The 16,779-nt window shown below is 36.4% G+C and overlaps 2 protein-coding genes and 2 long non-coding RNA genes across 4 annotated transcripts; 1 reads left to right on the top strand and 3 right to left on the bottom strand.

The window, feature by feature from the left end:
* Positions 1–528: 528 nt before the first annotated feature.
* Positions 529–2,432, bottom strand: LOC125223146. Its single transcript, XR_007176675.1, has 3 exons — positions 2,363–2,432; positions 1,421–1,498; positions 529–925 (listed from the first exon to the last, which is right to left on the bottom strand). It is a non-coding gene; the product is annotated as an uncharacterized LOC125223146 (long non-coding RNA).
* LOC125223145 lies at positions 900–2,378 on the top strand. The gene is made up of 2 exons (XR_007176674.1): positions 900–1,694; positions 2,158–2,378. It is a non-coding gene; the product is annotated as an uncharacterized LOC125223145 (long non-coding RNA).
* A 260-nt stretch (positions 2,433–2,692) lies between the features above and the next one.
* On the bottom strand, positions 2,693–7,493 carry LOC125223142 (leucine-rich repeat receptor protein kinase HPCA1-like). Its single transcript, XM_048126145.1, has 19 exons — positions 7,309–7,493; positions 6,915–7,035; positions 6,778–6,849; positions 6,631–6,705; positions 6,484–6,555; positions 6,253–6,414; positions 6,079–6,153; positions 5,939–6,010; positions 5,770–5,841; positions 5,626–5,694; positions 5,478–5,552; positions 5,328–5,399; positions 5,115–5,252; positions 4,546–5,027; positions 4,318–4,479; positions 3,917–4,053; positions 3,626–3,845; positions 3,315–3,556; positions 2,693–3,240 (listed from the first exon to the last, which is right to left on the bottom strand). The coding sequence occupies exons 1-19, from the start codon at positions 7,388–7,390 to the stop codon at positions 2,785–2,787; spliced, it is 2,856 nt and encodes a 951-aa protein (XP_047982102.1). The 5' UTR covers positions 7,391–7,493; the 3' UTR covers positions 2,693–2,784.
* A 2,428-nt stretch (positions 7,494–9,921) lies between these two features.
* On the bottom strand, positions 9,922–12,543 carry LOC125223143 (probable inactive receptor kinase At4g23740). The gene is made up of 2 exons (XM_048126147.1): positions 11,063–12,543; positions 9,922–10,709 (listed from the first exon to the last, which is right to left on the bottom strand). The coding sequence occupies exons 1-2, from the start codon at positions 12,306–12,308 to the stop codon at positions 10,105–10,107; spliced, it is 1,851 nt and encodes a 616-aa protein (XP_047982104.1). The 5' UTR covers positions 12,309–12,543; the 3' UTR covers positions 9,922–10,104.
* Positions 12,544–16,779: the final 4,236 nt, after the last annotated feature.

Genomic DNA, 16,779 nt, shown 5'->3' with positions numbered 1-16,779 from the left:
GAAAAAATGAAGTGTCACGTTTAATATGGGACGAAGGGTGATGGTCAGGCGGAGAACACAGTACATTTCTATGTTCATAGATCCCAGGTCAAGAGATCTTAACCGAGAAATCCATGGTCGTCGGACTCACTCTCAGCCAATGGCGAATCCAGAACACGGACCCCGTGGAGTTGAATATAAAAAAATAAAAATAACTATAAGAATATTGTATATACATTAGCAATTCAAAAAATTTTAACATCAAATATTTAATACTCTCTCTATTCAATAAAGTTTGTCCCAATTTAATCCGCCACAGGTTTTAAGAAATTATTTGACTTTATATTAAATAGAAGTGTATAGTGGAATAAGGGTCCCATGTTGGGGAAATTGAAGGGTATATTTAGTATCTATTTTTGGAAAGATTTCAATTGAGACAAACTTTATATGATGGACGAAACTGATAAAATGGGACAAACTTATGAGACGGAAAGAGAACTTGATGATTAAATAATTTATAAATATAATGAAACTATAGTTATGAAACGAAAATTATACTCCAATTAGGCTTAGTATTTAATTGCTACCAGCTGGCCCAACAAAATAAGAGTAAAATAGGCCCATAATTTTCAATATTTTAACCTAACTGATAAGGGAATTAGGCATCGTCGTTTTCATCTTTGAACGCAGATTCCCTGAAATTTCTGCAACCCCTCCTCAATGTCTCTCATCTATTTTTATTACTAGTATTTATTGTTCGTTCTTCCTCTCATTATTTGGAAAACGTAGGAGGCTTATGGAGTTGAAGCCTGACGTGGGGTCGGAGGCGGAGCTGCTGCTGTGTCAAAGGTCGAAGTTGATGTTTTCTGACAGTGTTCGGTGGACTGCCGGTGGGGTCGGCCGACCCCAGGGGATCCCACCTGGATCCGCCGCTGCTCTCAGCCAACTGTCAATAAAAAAACCTCAACTCACTACACTTTGGAACTAGTATAGAGAAAGAAATTAACGAAGGTAGAGTTTAGAGGACTTGGGAATAGGAACGAAGGTAGAGTTTAGAGGACTTGGGAATGGGTTCGCTGCTGCCACGCAAACTTGGGTTGAGAATTTTAACTACTAGACTTGGAAAATTGTAGAATTATCTAACAGCTAGATCTAAGAAACGGAAAATACAATGCAAGCATGCATGATGAAATAGAGATCAGACAGAGAGTAAAACTAAAAAACTGAAATTTACTAGACCTAGTGAATGGACTTCCTAAAAACAGCTAGACAGAAGAAAAACATGCAGTGGGGACTATTTTCCCAAAACATAAATAGTACGGATGAAAAGCTGCAACAACGAAAATCTGGCTCTAATTAACAACGACCTTCATCTCTTCCAACAATCTAAGCGTAAACATGTAGAAAACAGAGCAACAAACTAGATCGGAACAGAGCATACCTATTCGTCTTGAAGAGAACTGTGGGAATAGGCAGAGGATTGAGGATGTGTATGAGAGGGCAATAGCAAATCTGCCTCCTGCTCAGGAGAAGCGATACATATACATGTGGTAAGAATGCTTTAACCTTACATAAGCATGCCCGTATTGTATGTTGATCAAAGGGCTTGGCTGAGATTCATATCTGTTTTGAATTTGTGATATTTTGAGAATTAATTATGTTTTGTATGAGGAGCTTGATGCCCAGGATGTTGACCGAACAAGAGACATATATAAGTAAGATCCCATTTTCTACTATCCAGTAGCTTATTGTGTCTGTGCTATTTATGAAATTGTTAATTGAGTGTATGATCCCATTTTCTGTTATCCATATAAGTTAATGTTATAAAAGAGTTCATTGAGTTTATTATCCCTTATATTTTCACCCAATCACCCTCCTGGATTGATGACTACAGTTAAAATACATGGACATGTTGTAAGTTTACTGTCTATACTGTCTTGGAAGCTTGATTAGTGGAAATACGATCTATGTGAGGAACTCCCCTGAAGCTATAGGGCATAGTATATGCAACCAATATTCTGGGAAAAGTCTGTTTGTATTGGATGTATTGTAAGCTTGATTAAGCTCATTCTGAGAAATTCAGTAATAGAATTGCCAGTGTGTTTATAATTTTTCTTTAACCGTGGTCATTGATTTTATTCGAATGTCAGAAATTCTGATGTTTTTGATATGGTGCAGTTATGAGGAGTATATAGACTACCTATTCCCAGTAGAAACACAGACCACCAATCTCAAAATTTTGGAAAGAAGCAGAAGGCCATTTGATCTTGTTGTTAATATTGTCTTTGACATTTCTGTATGTATGTATAGCAATTTGCCGATGTACTAAGCTGCAAACACGAAATTTGAAATTAACCATTGATATGGGAAAATAGGAAAGTACCTCAACTTTATCTCTAGTTTCTTTTAGTATTCTTTTTCCTAATTCTCATAATCCTGTGCAGTTGTGTTTTGTATTGTACTTCCTGCATCCGCAAAATATCCTATGAGTAGGTGTCCTATGAGAGAATGACATGAATTTTAAGAAATTTAGGTGAGTTTACTTGTAATGAGCCATACATGGTAGTATATGGAGTATACAGAAAGTTGGATGTATTTCAGCTTTCATGAATCATGATTATTTTGTGGATGGAGGAAGTAGGGACTGTAGGAGTATTATTTAAATTTTTGTATACGGAAAAAATTTAAATTGAAAATGATGATTTGGCAGGAATAATGGAAAAAACTCAAATCATAAATAAAAGTTTTCATCTCCCATTTACAAGAATAAACATGAAAGCAGAGAAAGATACGCATACATTTCTTCTATTTGGATTCTGACCCACTGTATGAAAGCAGGCTCTCATTAGCATAAGGATCCTTGGATCCTTTACTAGTTCCTTCATAGTTGTCTGATGTTGTTGCAGATTCAATACTTGGATTCAACCCTGCAAGATCCATGATCTTCTCTATCTCTTTCACCACCTCACTCATGTTCGGCCTACTACTACCCGACTCCTGGACACACCTCAGCGCCATCTCAACGAACCTCTCCACGCTCCCGGGCGCCATGTTGGACGCCACTATGGGGTCCACCATGGCCTCCAGGTTGTACAAGTTCTTGCTCCTGTCCAGCGCCTCCTTGATCTCCCTCACGACATATTTCCCTTTCACGATGGGGGCCTTGGACGTCAGAAGCTCCAGCATCACCACTCCAAAGCTGTAGACGTCACTCTTCTCGGTCAGTTGCTGCGTCATGTAGTACTCGGGGTCCAAGTAACCCTAGACAAAGAAATCAAACGGTCACAATACTGAAGTTAGTCAAAATTTGAAATGTACCAGTACATGATATTCACCATTGTGCCTTTGACATTAGTGGTGAGATGACTCTTGTCCTGTTCAGACATTGGCTTACACTTAGAGAGACCAAAATCTGCTACTTTGGCATTCAAACGATCATCCAATAAGATGTTGTTTGATTTGATATCTCTATGTATGATGGGAGGGTTTGCTTCCTCGTGCAAATAGTGCACACCTCTCCCTGCCCCGAGTGCTATTTTCAGCCTTCTGCTCCAATCCAACCTGATCCCCGTTTTCCCTGCAACTCGAATCTAACCATCAGACATCTTAACGTAAAGGAAAGAAAGCTACATCAATCATCATGTACCTGTGAGACTATCCTTCAACGTTCCGTTGGTGATGTACTCGTAGACCAACATCTGTTCTCCCTTGTCAAAGCAAAAACCGACCAAACCAACTACGTTTTTGTGATGAACCCTTGAGAGAAGCTCAATCTCAGTCTTGAACTCCAATGACCCCTGTGTTGACCCCTGCTGAGCTCTTTTTATTGCAACTAGCTGTCCATTCACAAGTGTTCCTCTATACACCTAACCAAAATTAATACAAACATCAAATCATCATTTTTGAGCAATGAAGTAAAATCATGAAACAAACATACCTTTCCATAGCCACCGCTTCCAATCTCATTGCTTGTAGAGAAGTTGTTGGTGAATTTCTTGATTTCCTCGAACGTGAAGTTTCTGCCTCCTTTCAGCTGTGGGACTCCGCCACTGTCTGTTTTGGGGTCCCATGATCCTGCAAGAACCAACTCACCAATATTGTCATATTCATACACATACCCTGTGTATGAGGATGCTATATATTGTACAAATTCCAAAATATGATCGGAATCGTTAGATTTCAAGATTTGATGTCGGCATATGACAAATAACGTCAACAGAAATGTAACACAACATCAACATTTTCTGTTGATGTTTTTTATCATCTGTTGATATCAAATCTTAAAATCTAACGGTTCAGATCATAGTTTGATGTATGTGTGGACATATGTTAACATACCAAATGGATCACTCCTTTTGGAAGCTGATTTGGCTATTTTCTTCTGACGGAATGCATAGACTCCGGCCACCACCAGCAACAGAAGCAGAATGAATGCACCAAGTGCGGCTCCAATAATGACACCTATGCTTATGCTTGATTTACGCGAAGCTGCAATGTATCCTGCCATCCCAAACACGCATTCTTAGCATGCATGTATGCCATGATCAATTTTGTGTTACTGTTTACCTGCAAAGTATTGGTATGCGTTTCCGTGGAAAACAAAGGGTCCAAACTCATGTGGGGGCTTGAAAGTTTGATTACTTAGCATGAATCCTATTCTTTCAATCCCTGTCCAGTTGAAGTAAAGCTGACTGTAGGGGAAGATCTCAAGATGCAACTGAAGATAGCCAACGGAATCCTTCACTGGACTAGACAGTGAAACTGAGTCCACTGGTTGGTTGTGAGACTTGAATGAGTTCATCAGTGCTTTCTCAAGTGATTCATAGACACTCTTGTTCCCGTAGTTGGAGAAGGAGGGCGCCCGGAAGGTCAGGGTGCCCGAGTAAGGATATGCACATTGGCAGGTTGGGCTCAGAATCTGATACTTGCTGCATTGAAGAGGTGTGCAGTTTTGCTGTGGCGATGTGTATGTGTCATTAGACCGGTCGTTAGAGATGGTGCAGTAGACCTCTGTGATCCCTTCTTCACATATCGGGTTTCCAACAAGTCTGAGTTCAATTTTTTTTTAAATCTTATCAGTCAAAATTATTGGCAAAAACAAGAAGAAGATAGCAGTCACAAGTAGAGATGCTTACATAATTTCAACATTACTATAATCATCACTTGCAGGGAATGCATCAATGAAGTTGCTCTGCAGATCGATCAGCTTCAGCTGGTTGTTGCGGTTGGAGCCAATATTCAACGTTCCGTTTATTTGATTTTTCCTCAATACGCTAATACGGTACAAAAGAAAAGTTGCATAAATTTCCCATACAAGGCCTAAATTATGCAAAAAGTATGATACTCACACAGTTTGCAGCTGAGAAAGGCTAAACAAAGAATCAGGGAGTTCCCCTCTAATGTGTGTATTCTCCATTATCCTGCGAAATTTACCATACTGTCATCGTATCATCACGCAAGGAAAGAAATGATCGACATCAAAATTCAGAGAAACGTACAGTGAAGTCAAGTACTGCAGAGATGAGAACCACGGTGGAAAATCTGTTGCTTCGAAAGAGTTATTGCTCAAGTCCCTGCATTACCATGTACATTGTCACAACAAGGGTACGTTGATCATTGAGAACATAATTTAACCGGGAGACGTACACGTAGTTGAGGGAATCCATGGAAGTGAGGTTGGGAAGAGGTCCTGTCAGCTTGTTGTTTTCCAAGTGCCTGTAAAGGCTCGTTCCAATGGATATTTTCGATGCTAATACACACACGAACCATGGAAAGAAAAGATTTACATACAGTGTTTGGACAATACTGAGGTTGTTGAGGTTGCCTGGAACAGCTCCACTCAACAAGTTCCTATCAAGCCGTCTGTTCACCACCAAGATTTACTTTTTACTAATTTTCATCAGAAACTATATATTATGTCTGCTGTATAAAATGGGATATTATTGTTAGTTTCACTTACATAACCTCCAAACTTCGTACTAGCCCCAACGTGGTAGGAATTCCACCAGTAAACTGGTTGTTTTCGAGAAGTCTGCTCGAGATAAACAAAGTTACATAAAGCTCCACAAGAATTAGAACCTTTTTATTTCAAGTACTTACAAATGCTTAAGAGTTAACTTTGAGGTAAATAGCTGAGGTGGTATTTCACCAGACAATAGATTCCCTCCAAAATGGCTGCATTGTTTTTGGTTGAGTTAAAAGGCTCTTTCAAGCTAACCAAAATCTTACAACATAAAAAAAAGTTTCAACAGCAGAAGATGACGATGGACATACAAATGCTTAGTAGTGACAAGCATATCAAGACCTGGCGTGCTTCCCTTGGAGACGGGGATGCTCCCGGTGAGCTTGTTATCAGCCAAATCAAGCCAAAAAAGATTCGGTATATTACCAATGGAAGCTGGTATTTCACCAATGAAGTTGTTCAAGTTGAGAGACCTACAAAGATGAGGATTGTCAGTTTTCATCTAATCCTAGAGTTGTAAACATCAAGACATATATGCTCACAGGTAAACCAGCTTTTGTAGGGATCCGATTGAGGGTGGTATCTGACCGCTAAATCCACAACCTACGACGATCCTGCAATACGTATAGATAAAGAATAGTGAGATGTCATAAAATATATGCACAAGTCAAATGGCATTATTTTCTTACAAGCTGGTCAAGTTATTCAAATTTCCTATTGATGAAGGAAGCTCTCCTGTGATGTCTTTATTATAGGAAAGATCCCTATATATGCAAAGAAATTGATGATCAGAAAATGAATTAGTATGTAGAACAAATCTGGACAAGAAAACTTACAAAATCTGCAACTCAGATAGTTTTTCAATGTCTGATGCTAGCTGACCACTTAGATTTAAGCTTGCCAAAGTTCTGAAACAGAATAGTATGAGCATGTCAGGTATTTTTCAATGGTTATTAAAGAAGCTAGTAATTACATGGATTGAACTCGATCATTTGAGCAGGTGATCCCGTCCCAACCACTCCCGCATGGATCGGCGCCATCCCAATTAGGTGGGTGGTTATCCCAGTTAGACATCAAGGCCTTCAGAGCAACAACTGCATACCATATCATATATATGGAAGTTTATATTTGTTGAAGAAGCAATGTTTATAATCATCAAAAACAAATGAGAACTGAACAATAACTCCACAAAGTGCTATAGTAAAAGCTCACCGTTGCAACACCACAAAGTTATTCCAAACAAGGTAACATAAGATGATAAACAGAAAGTACAAAGAACATTTTGAATAATAAATTTGGTTTAATACAAAAACCACTACTTTTGCAATCTCCACACTAAAAATGGAGATAAAAAATATAGAACTTACAATCGTTTGTATTCGTCAAAGCTACTACACCAAGAAGTGGAAGGAAAGCAAGGAGACAAGAGAGATGAATTGCCCCAAACATGATTGGTAATCAACAAAATGCAAAAGTGAAGGACAAAAGCTTCAACTGTTTGCTACAAAAATTTCTACAGAATGAGATTGAGTTTAGTACTAGTAGTAACTAAGCTGTGCTATGATAAGATTCAAGCCAAATTTTTTGATGTGTAAAATGGGCCACTGCATTCATTAACTTGTCACAATACTAAATGCCAACTTGTCAAAAATTAGTTGAGCCCCTTTAATACGAAATGGATATTTTCAAGAAAATAATCATTCATTTTTAGAGGGAGACTTTGAAAAGTATTTTTGTCAAGTGGGACACTCTCATTCGTACCTCCTCTTCACCATTCTAAAGTAAGACTTAGTACCACTGCGCATGCTTTCTTTTTCTTCCACAAAAAATTAGTTGCATGCTGTGCACGCACAAAATAGTTAATCTATAGCAGAGAATGTGGTTTGCTCTTTGTTTTTCTACTTCAAGGATGTTTTTATAATATAGGGATATCAATCAGGCCAATCCATTCGGGTTGTCAGACTATTTGGGTGCAGATTATTCGGGTTGAGAAATCTTTTATTATAAATTTTCAACTCCAATCTTTTAACTTTGGTGCTAACTCATCGAGTCAATCGGGATCAAAATTTTTTGAAATATATTTTAACTAATATATTTCTAATTATAATTTTATATGTATATGATAAATGAATACACACAGAAATGAGGATTATTTCAATCCGAAACGAATATATAACACTTATGGGTAGTGATCAATGGCTAACTCATCATTTAATTGCTAACTACAACTAATTTAAGGCCATAAGATTTTGGAAAACGTGTGGTCTAAGTTGAAGAAATTATTTATCACACCCCCAGTCCAAAATTACTACTTCATTCGTCCACCATTAATGGTCACATTTTGACGCCACACCCCTCGCCTTTTTACTCAGCCAAAAAACTCATCCGTAGCAGACTCCTATTTTTCGTAGTACTCGGTTCTCGTGCTATCTTACAAGAAGATGAAAAAAGGTCCAAATAAACATTCCAATAATCGGTGGAAAATTAACACCTGCATTAGATTGAAGTTTATGGTATTGTTAATTATGTGCCAAGTTTGAAGTTTGTCAAAACAAAAGAAAGTTGCAATTTTCGAACATTCTGTGATATTTGGCGCAATAATCCATAGTTTTATAATTAACATGAAATTTAGAACTAGTACTTCAATATCAGGATTCGATAAAAATTTAGAAATTTAGATGTAAATTATACATAGCAATCATCTTAATCATTAGATTAGAAAATCTAGTAGTTAAAATAATGTCATGTAAATTATATTTTTAATTAAGAAAATTAATAAATAAAATTAGAGGGTATTAATGTAAATTCACTTTCATTAAAATCATCTTAAAATTTTAAATTTACGTAATTCTCTCGATTTAAATTATCTTTTCGCAAAACATATATCAAATTAAAGATAATTTTATAAGGATTCCAACGAGATCTCAATTGCATATGTTCCGACGACGTTCGGATGATGAAATTTGATATTTTTTATTTTAATTTTCGTAAATGTTGATAACCAGATTTTTATCAACAAATATATCAAAAAATCTCAATAAAACTATGTAAAAATCTCAATAAATATATGTTATATTTTCTTGTACTAGTGTAATATTCTTATGTCATATTGTTGATATTTGTAATACACTATGTTGATATAAAAAAATATTTACGAAAATTATCATATGATAACATAATGACGATATTACCCTTTTGTTGATATTTTATCTACTATTTATTGAGATTCGTAAGATTTAATCTCATCCACTCATTTTAGAATTTAAAAGGAAAGATTTGGTCTTGATTTTGAATTAGGATGCTATAAACATTAGAGGATGACCAATACTTAACTAAACCTAAATTCAGACATACTTAATCGTAACTAATTCATACTTGTCTATTATGTATTCTGGCTAACCATAAAATTCCACATAACATACTGCAAAGATTTAGACCGAAAGCAAATTTACTAAAATTTGAAAGGCCATCTTGAACTTTGAATTATGGTTTGTCGCAATTTTCTAATTTTCATACTCCCTCCGTCCCCTATTTAGGAGTCACACTTTGACCGGGCATGTGTTTTAAGAAATATAAAGAAAAATTGGTTGAAAAAGTTAGTGGAATGTGAGACCCATTTTTCTATATTGGTTTTATAATAAAATATGAGTGAATTGAGTTAGTGGAATGTGGGACCTACTTACCATTTATGGTAAAAATGAAGTGTGACTCTTAATTAGGGACGGACCGAAATGGAAAAGTGTGACTCTTAATAGCGGACGGATGAAGTAATTCTACAAATCGAATTTAATAACTTTGAATTTTGTTAATTTTTATAATTCTACATAAATATTTTATTTTATCTTACTATAATACTTGCTACTGTACACTGCATTGGCCATCGAGATCAGTGGAAACAACAAAGAGATCAATTGATTAACGGCAGTTAAAAAACGTTCAATTCAAGATTGAAAAAATAAGGTAGTGAAGAACACACTGGATTTAAGCACTAAATAGATCAATATCAAATGTAATGTAGTAAATAATTGACCAAGAATTGATCAAGAATATCAGAATAAAATCGATGAACATCATCAAGTGTCAAATTATAGTCCAAACTTCCTTTTCAACTGCATCCACCAAGGCGGTGAACCCAACTCCTCAGACAAGACAAGGTTAGCTACTCAGACGACGCCCGGTGATGAAGGCATTGGGATGGTGCCCTCGCCCGGCCTCACATTCTCAATCATCTTCACAACTTGTGACATTTTAGGCCTCTGCTCTGCCATCCTCACCACACAAGCTATAGCTATCTGCAACATCTCCACCAACTCCTCTATATTCGGATACTTGAGTAGTTCAAGGTCGAAGACCTCCGCTGTCCACTCCTCCCGGACCACTGAGTGGACCCACCGCACCAGATGGAGGATCTCGTCCCCATTGGTCGTGTGTATTGGGGACTTGCCTGTCAGGAGCTCCAGTAGGATCACTCCGAAGCTGTACACATCCGACGCCTGTGTTGCCTTGCGCGTGTCTGTCACCTCCGGGGCGCGGTACCCTGCAGCACGAGCTACTGGTGGAGGCACCGAGCTCATTACTGCTGCCAGACCAGGATCCGACACACACCCATAGTATTGAGGGTTTAGGAATATGTTGGAGGATTTCACGTTGCCATGGACGAGCTTCCCATTGTTTTCTTCGTGGACACGGGCAATGCCCCTTGCAGCTCCGAGGGCTATCTTTACTCGCCTTTCCCAGTCCAACGGAGTCTTGTTTTCTCCTCGTTTTCCTGCAAGTTTCAACAAGAGTCACAACTACTTAACCGCTTTGATCATCCATCTATTAGCAACAGCTACATCCATAATAATCAACAATAATGCAAGACTAATAATTGTAAGAACAAAACAAGAATCAATCATCCCAAAAAGAACATATATAAAAAATGGTAGTAGTTAGCAAACAAAAAGCTAAGAGATTATTCTTCTACGGCCCATTAAGATGCTTTTGGTTGATACAACTGCCTATGCTGTAAATATCAAAAACAAATCACTAAGGCTTTCTTCATCTTTCCACACATCAAAAATCACAGTTGTTTGCCAAGAATTTGAGAAGCAAAAATGGAGAAAAGTTCTAAAAAATTACCATGAAGCATCGAAGACAAACTCCCTTGAGTGTAATAATCATAAACCATGAGCTTCTCATCCTTTGAGTAATAGTAAGCCCTCAACACAGCCACATTCTCATGCTTGATGCCTCCAATCAACTCCATCTGCTGCTCGAAATCCCTCTTCCCGACGTTCACATCCTTGAGCCTCTTCACCACCACTGTCGTTGCGTCCTCCATGATCGCCCTATAGGCCGTCCCAAACGTGCCCTTACCCAACACCTCAGCGGAAGCCCTCAACAAATCCTCCAAATCAAAGGCATAGTTACACCCCTCGAAGAAGGTCAACTTATTACTCCCATCTTCGCCCCCGGAGATAGCTCTCTCCCCCTTCTCGAGCTTCCCGGTAAACACATCATCATCGTTGTCAGCCTTCCTCCTAAGCAAGCACACAAACAACAGGAAACCAAAACCAACAAGCCCTACAACAGAACCACCTACCACAAGCCCAAGCATTGCATTTTGACTAAGCTTTCCTACATTCTTGATTCTTGAACCTTGATCACGCGGTGCTAACACTAAAGGTGAGCTAGTGACAGTGTAATCCAACAAAGATTGATCATTTCCCAAAAACACAGATTTGGGAAACCTCTGCAACGACCTAGGAACACTACCCACAAGATCATTGTCTGATAAATTAAGCTGCTGCAAATTAGGTAAATTCAAATCAGGAATTTCACCGGAAAGAGAATTCTTGGCAAGATTCAATGCAGTGAGCTGAGACAAGCTAGAAAGGGAGGTAGGGATGGTGCCGGTGAAGGCATTGTGAGACAAATTAAGCACGGTTAGATTCCTCCAAAGAGAGAAATCCAAAGGGAGTGGCCCAGAGAAACGGTTGTAGTGAAGATAAAGAAAGGTTAGGTTTTTCAAGCCCCCAAAATCAAGCGGGAAAGACCCATTAATGGCGTTGGATCTGAGGCTCAAGATCTGCAGAGCTGATAAGCGGCCGAGCGTGTTGGCCGGAATAGGGCCGTGGAGGCCGATTCCCGGCAGCCTCACTGAAATTACTCTGTTGCCCTCATCGTCGCAGGAGATTCCGGTCCAGTTGTGGCAAATTGGGGAATTCGCATCCCAGTTCAAAGAGCGAGAATGAGGGAGATTGTTTGCAAAATCTAGCAATGCTTGCTTGTCGCTTTCAAGAAGAGTTTTTTCAGCAGCATTGCATTTCAGCACCAAAAAAATGGCACCCGCCATGAAAACGGCAAGGCCCAGCTGCCTCTTCATCTCAAAGATGGGATTTTTTTTTTCTGGGGTTGAAGAATTTGAAACAAAAAACTCAACTTTTGAGCAAAGGATGAAGATTTCAAGAACTGTGTTTGGGAAAAGTAGAGAGAGACGAAGAGTTGTTTGTCTGTGTTGGATTTTTGGAATTGAGTGCCATTTGTAACAACTGCTCTCACACAGAAATACTGATGATGAGAGAGAAAGAAGAAAGTTTTAATAGAGAAATGAAGTAAACTCTGGAAAAGGCAAAGTGAATTAAGAAAGATTTAGTTATGGTTTCAAAATGTTGTTTTTTATGTTTCTCAACGTTATTGTTCGTGTCTTTTTTGTTGGATCTCTTTTTCCAGTTTCGAAACTTGAAATTGGAATTCGAAATTGGATCTCATTCTCTCACAGAGATCAACGCTTAATGCGCTCCAAAAAAGCACATTGATATTATGCATTTAATTTAAAGGGCTCTGTCAATTCGAATTAATATTCGTTAAAGAATGGGGTATTATGCATTTTTTTGTTTACATAATTACATATGTTAGCTGGCTCGTATTGGAGCAGATGTTGTTTTATACTTTTACTATGGTTGAAAATTAATTAAGTCCAACTCAAGATAGTAAGTTTAAATAGTTAATAAAAAAGGTACGAAGAAGAATCCAATGAAAAGTTAAAATGGTGAAGATTTGATACTTGAGCTTATTGAAGCTTATGATTACAAATATCTGATTGTTTGCATGAACAGTGAAAGTGGAGTTGAACATTGACAAATGCTAGTATAGTGCCTAACTATCATAATGGCAAGTTTAAAGTCAATTACCTCTAATCATTGCAACTAAAACAAAATAGCGGATGACCACAAAGTAAATTTAATAAAAAAAAAAAGTTAATACTACCATTGTTTATGCTTTTGACTAATAACGAAAACAAGATTGTGCCTTTTAGTAAATCTGCTTGTATTTGCTAGAGCAATATATATTTGAATTTGAAAAAGCTGCAACCAAGGCATAATTTCTTATGCATAGTCGAGGCTGTATATTAGTATTAAACTCTTACAAGAAGCTGCATATAATGATATCGAAATTGTGTGCATTAATGATTTCCAGAGGTTTCCCATGTCCAAAACTATGGTATATTAATGGTGCACACTACCGCTCATAAATATTTGGCCGTTTACAAGCGTGGCACATTTCAGAAATCATCATAAATTTACTTACTAGCTAATAATGTTAAATAATATATTAAGTAATCAAAAAAATCAGTTGTATAACAATATTAGTGTCGTGTGTCAATTTATTTATATTTTCAGTCACATGATTCAACACTTTCTCAAATTAAAGTATATTTAAAAATCATTATGAAACACCACGCCTAAGGTGCGTGAAAAACAACCATTTGTGGCTCATTCCATTAGACCTACTCCCTCCGTTTCTTCATAGTTTTGTATATTGAGTAAAGAGAGAAAATATAGATTTATATTAATATGAGAGAAAAAAAAAATTTAAAAAGAAATTTGACATTTTTTATAAGACAAACTAAAAAAGAAACTGTGACATCTATTATGGAATGGAGATAGTACTATTATTTAATTACTCAAATAACCTTTGATTCTACATTAACTTATTGCAATGATTCTTCATTAACTTATTTTGCTTTATTTGAACTAAACTAATAAGTGGTTATAAATTCATAGTTTGATGGAGTATTAAAAAACTTAAAACAATACATAAATTTTAACCGTGTGTAAATGAAGGTGATTTTTCTTTCTAACATAAATGTATTACCTTTATTTTAATCAATCCTACATGGGCAGCAGTCTAACCGGATTAAAAAGTGCTTACTCTAATCCTAAATATTCAAATTTCGGGCTAGCCCATTGACTATTAAGGCAATTTATGATGGGGTTGGTAGCGAAGCACAAATAAATCAAAGAAAAATATCTATTTAGCAGATTATTTAGACAAATTCTATTCACTTATCGCATATATCATGCTCATAGCTTGAATTAAAACATCCTTTTGATTAATTGAAACCTAAAACATGCTTTTCTATGGAGCGGAATAATACCTTCTTGATTCTCCAAAGAATCGTAGATGGCTCGCTACTTCTCCACGTAAAGATCTTGAATACTAGACCACAAATCTTCTAACTGGTACCCACGTGAACTGTATTCTGAAATCAGTGTGGACTGATCTTGTCAGGATACTAGAACTTAAATAAAGAAGACAAAAGGAAAGGAAGAAAATCATCCACTCCTTAGAGACAGAGGGGGACGAAATTTTGTGTAAAAAATAATTGTATTTATGTCTCTCCTTTATTCTCCTATTTATATTAGGCTCAGTCAGAGATCTATGGAGGTTTGGATGTGACCTCACGCAATTAGCTTTACTAATTAAATTGAACCCACAAATTAACAAAAGCTTATTTTGGAATATTATTATCAGCCAATACAGTAATAATATTGCATTGTCCATCCAAATCCGAAATTACAAGTAATCCAGGTTTCCATTTTGTTTTAAAAAAAAAATCCCGCACTTAAGATAAAAATGTCCATTAATTAATTATTGTTTGTTATAGATGTAATTAATTAACATCTTATTAATTTTCATAGTGGACTTAGCAAAAAACACTTATTTATTATTCATAAAATAATTAAATTTCAACTACCTAGGTTCCGAATAATAAAACCTTGTTTCGAGCCCCCCTTGAGGACATTATCAAACGAGACTCACCTCGTGCATGTTCCAACATAATAGCAATCCTAGCACTACTAGATATTAATCACCACTACTCAAGATATCAGGATTATTGGGTTGCGAAAAACCCGCACCATTTGATATGTCAAAGTAGTGCGTAATTAATGTCATATACTCAATGCTAACATATGTTGATTAAGAAATACTAGTTATTTATCAAGACATCGTCTTTCAGTAGATAGCATAAAGACATGTCTTGCTGTTAGATCCGTTCAGTGCTATACCACACAAATGTCATCTTATTTCAGTAAGGCTTAGAAATATGCGGACTGACATTGTAACCTTTTACGATAGGTAGCCAACCCTTATCTAGGTTGTGAAATTCTATTTTTTCTTTGTTCAAAACTGACCGTGTTATATTAAAGTGGACGTCGCCCACAACCGGTCTAGTAAAACTAAGACTTTGAATTGTTACATTGATTATAACATTTAAATATGTAAAAACACATTAAATTAACATAACATCATTATGACAAAAATAATTTGTTTTATTCATTGGAAAATAAAATAAGAGTTATTACAGTATTCAATCACTCGAAAGGTGATTTATACAAAACTCTAACCATCTATACATACTTCGTTGGTTTCATAAGTATATAAACTCTTTTCATTTTTATCCGTCCCATAAAAATAATACACATCTATTTTTGGTAACTTAATTCTTTGTAATAAGTTGTGCCTCATTTTTCACTAACAATAGCCAATTACTTTTAACTTTTTCTTTCTATCTCTTTTAATTTACCAATTGTGCATTAAATATATGTAATCCCAAAAGTTTCTATTTTTATAGGTACGGATGAAATATACTTTCTCCGTTCCATAAATTTTGGCACATTTTGACTGGGCACGGGTTTTAAGAAATGTAATGGAAAGTGAGTTAAAAAAAGTTAGTTGAATGTGGGTCCTACTTGTATATACTCCCTCCATCCACTTTCGGAGTCACATTGAGTTCGACACGGGTTTTAAGAAATGTAAAAGAAAGTTGGTGAAAAAAGATACTCCCTCCGTCCCGGCTAAGATGACACATTGCTTAGCCGGCACGGGGTTTTAAGAGTTATTGGTTAAAGTGTTTAATTGGAGAGAAAATGTGAGTGTAAGTATTAAAGTAGAGAGATAAAGAAAGATGAATATTTTAATAGAGTGAGAAAAAGTGGTTGAATGTATTAATTGGAGAGAGAAAGTTACCAAAAAAGGAAATGTGTCATCTTAGTTGGGACAAACTAAAAAGGAAAACGTGTCATCTTAAGCGGGACGGAGGGAGTAGTAGAATGTGGGTCATGCTTTTATATATTAGTTTTATACTAAAATGTGAATGGAAAAATGTTAGTGGAATGTGGGGCCTATTACTATTTGTAGAATATTTCAACCGGGACTTCTAAATTGGAACACCCAAAAATGATAAACCGGAACTCCTAAAGTAGGAGGAGGGAGTATTAGTTTTATAATGAAATATGAGTAGGAATTAGTTAGTGATAAAAATGTGACAAACTATTTGGGACAGAAGGGTATAAAAGAAAAGTTTAGAAAAAAAACAAGAATATCATTGTAATTAATTTAAATTCATATAATAACTTTAGTTTCATTTTAAATGTAAATGTAAAATTGATGAGCTTTATTAGGGATAGGTGATACGCCCGGATTTTGCATTGTTTTAAGGCCATTATTTGGTCCGTTTTTGTCATCAAAATCACTCTACATGTCAATTATTTGCATATTCTATACATTTT

This window comes from Salvia hispanica, chromosome 4, assembly GCF_023119035.1.
Source record: "Salvia hispanica cultivar TCC Black 2014 chromosome 4, UniMelb_Shisp_WGS_1.0, whole genome shotgun sequence".
Classification (NCBI taxonomy): domain Eukaryota; kingdom Viridiplantae; phylum Streptophyta; class Magnoliopsida; order Lamiales; family Lamiaceae; genus Salvia; species Salvia hispanica.
This window is presented reverse-complemented; position numbering and strand designations above follow the sequence as displayed.

Bases quoted from the DNA above. Each gene is read 5' to 3' on its own strand.
- LOC125223142 (XM_048126145.1), bottom strand. From the start codon at position 7,390: ATGTTTGGGGCAATTCATCTCTCTTGTCTCCTTGCTTTCCTTCCACTT. The intron at 5,253-5,327 runs GTGAGTATCATA...GTACCGTATTAG, and splicing joins CTTTCTCAGCTGCAAACTGT to CGTATTGAGGAAAAATCAAA. The intron at 4,480-4,545 runs GTAAACAGTAAC...TTGGGATGGCAG, and splicing joins CGCATACCAATACTTTGCAG to GATACATTGCAGCTTCGCGT.
- LOC125223143 (XM_048126147.1), bottom strand. From the start codon at position 12,308: ATGAAGAGGCAGCTGGGCCTTGCCGTTTTCATGGCGGGTGCCATTTTT. The intron at 10,710-11,062 runs GTAATTTTTTAG...TGAAACTTGCAG, and splicing joins TTTGTCTTCGATGCTTCATG to GAAAACGAGGAGAAAACAAG.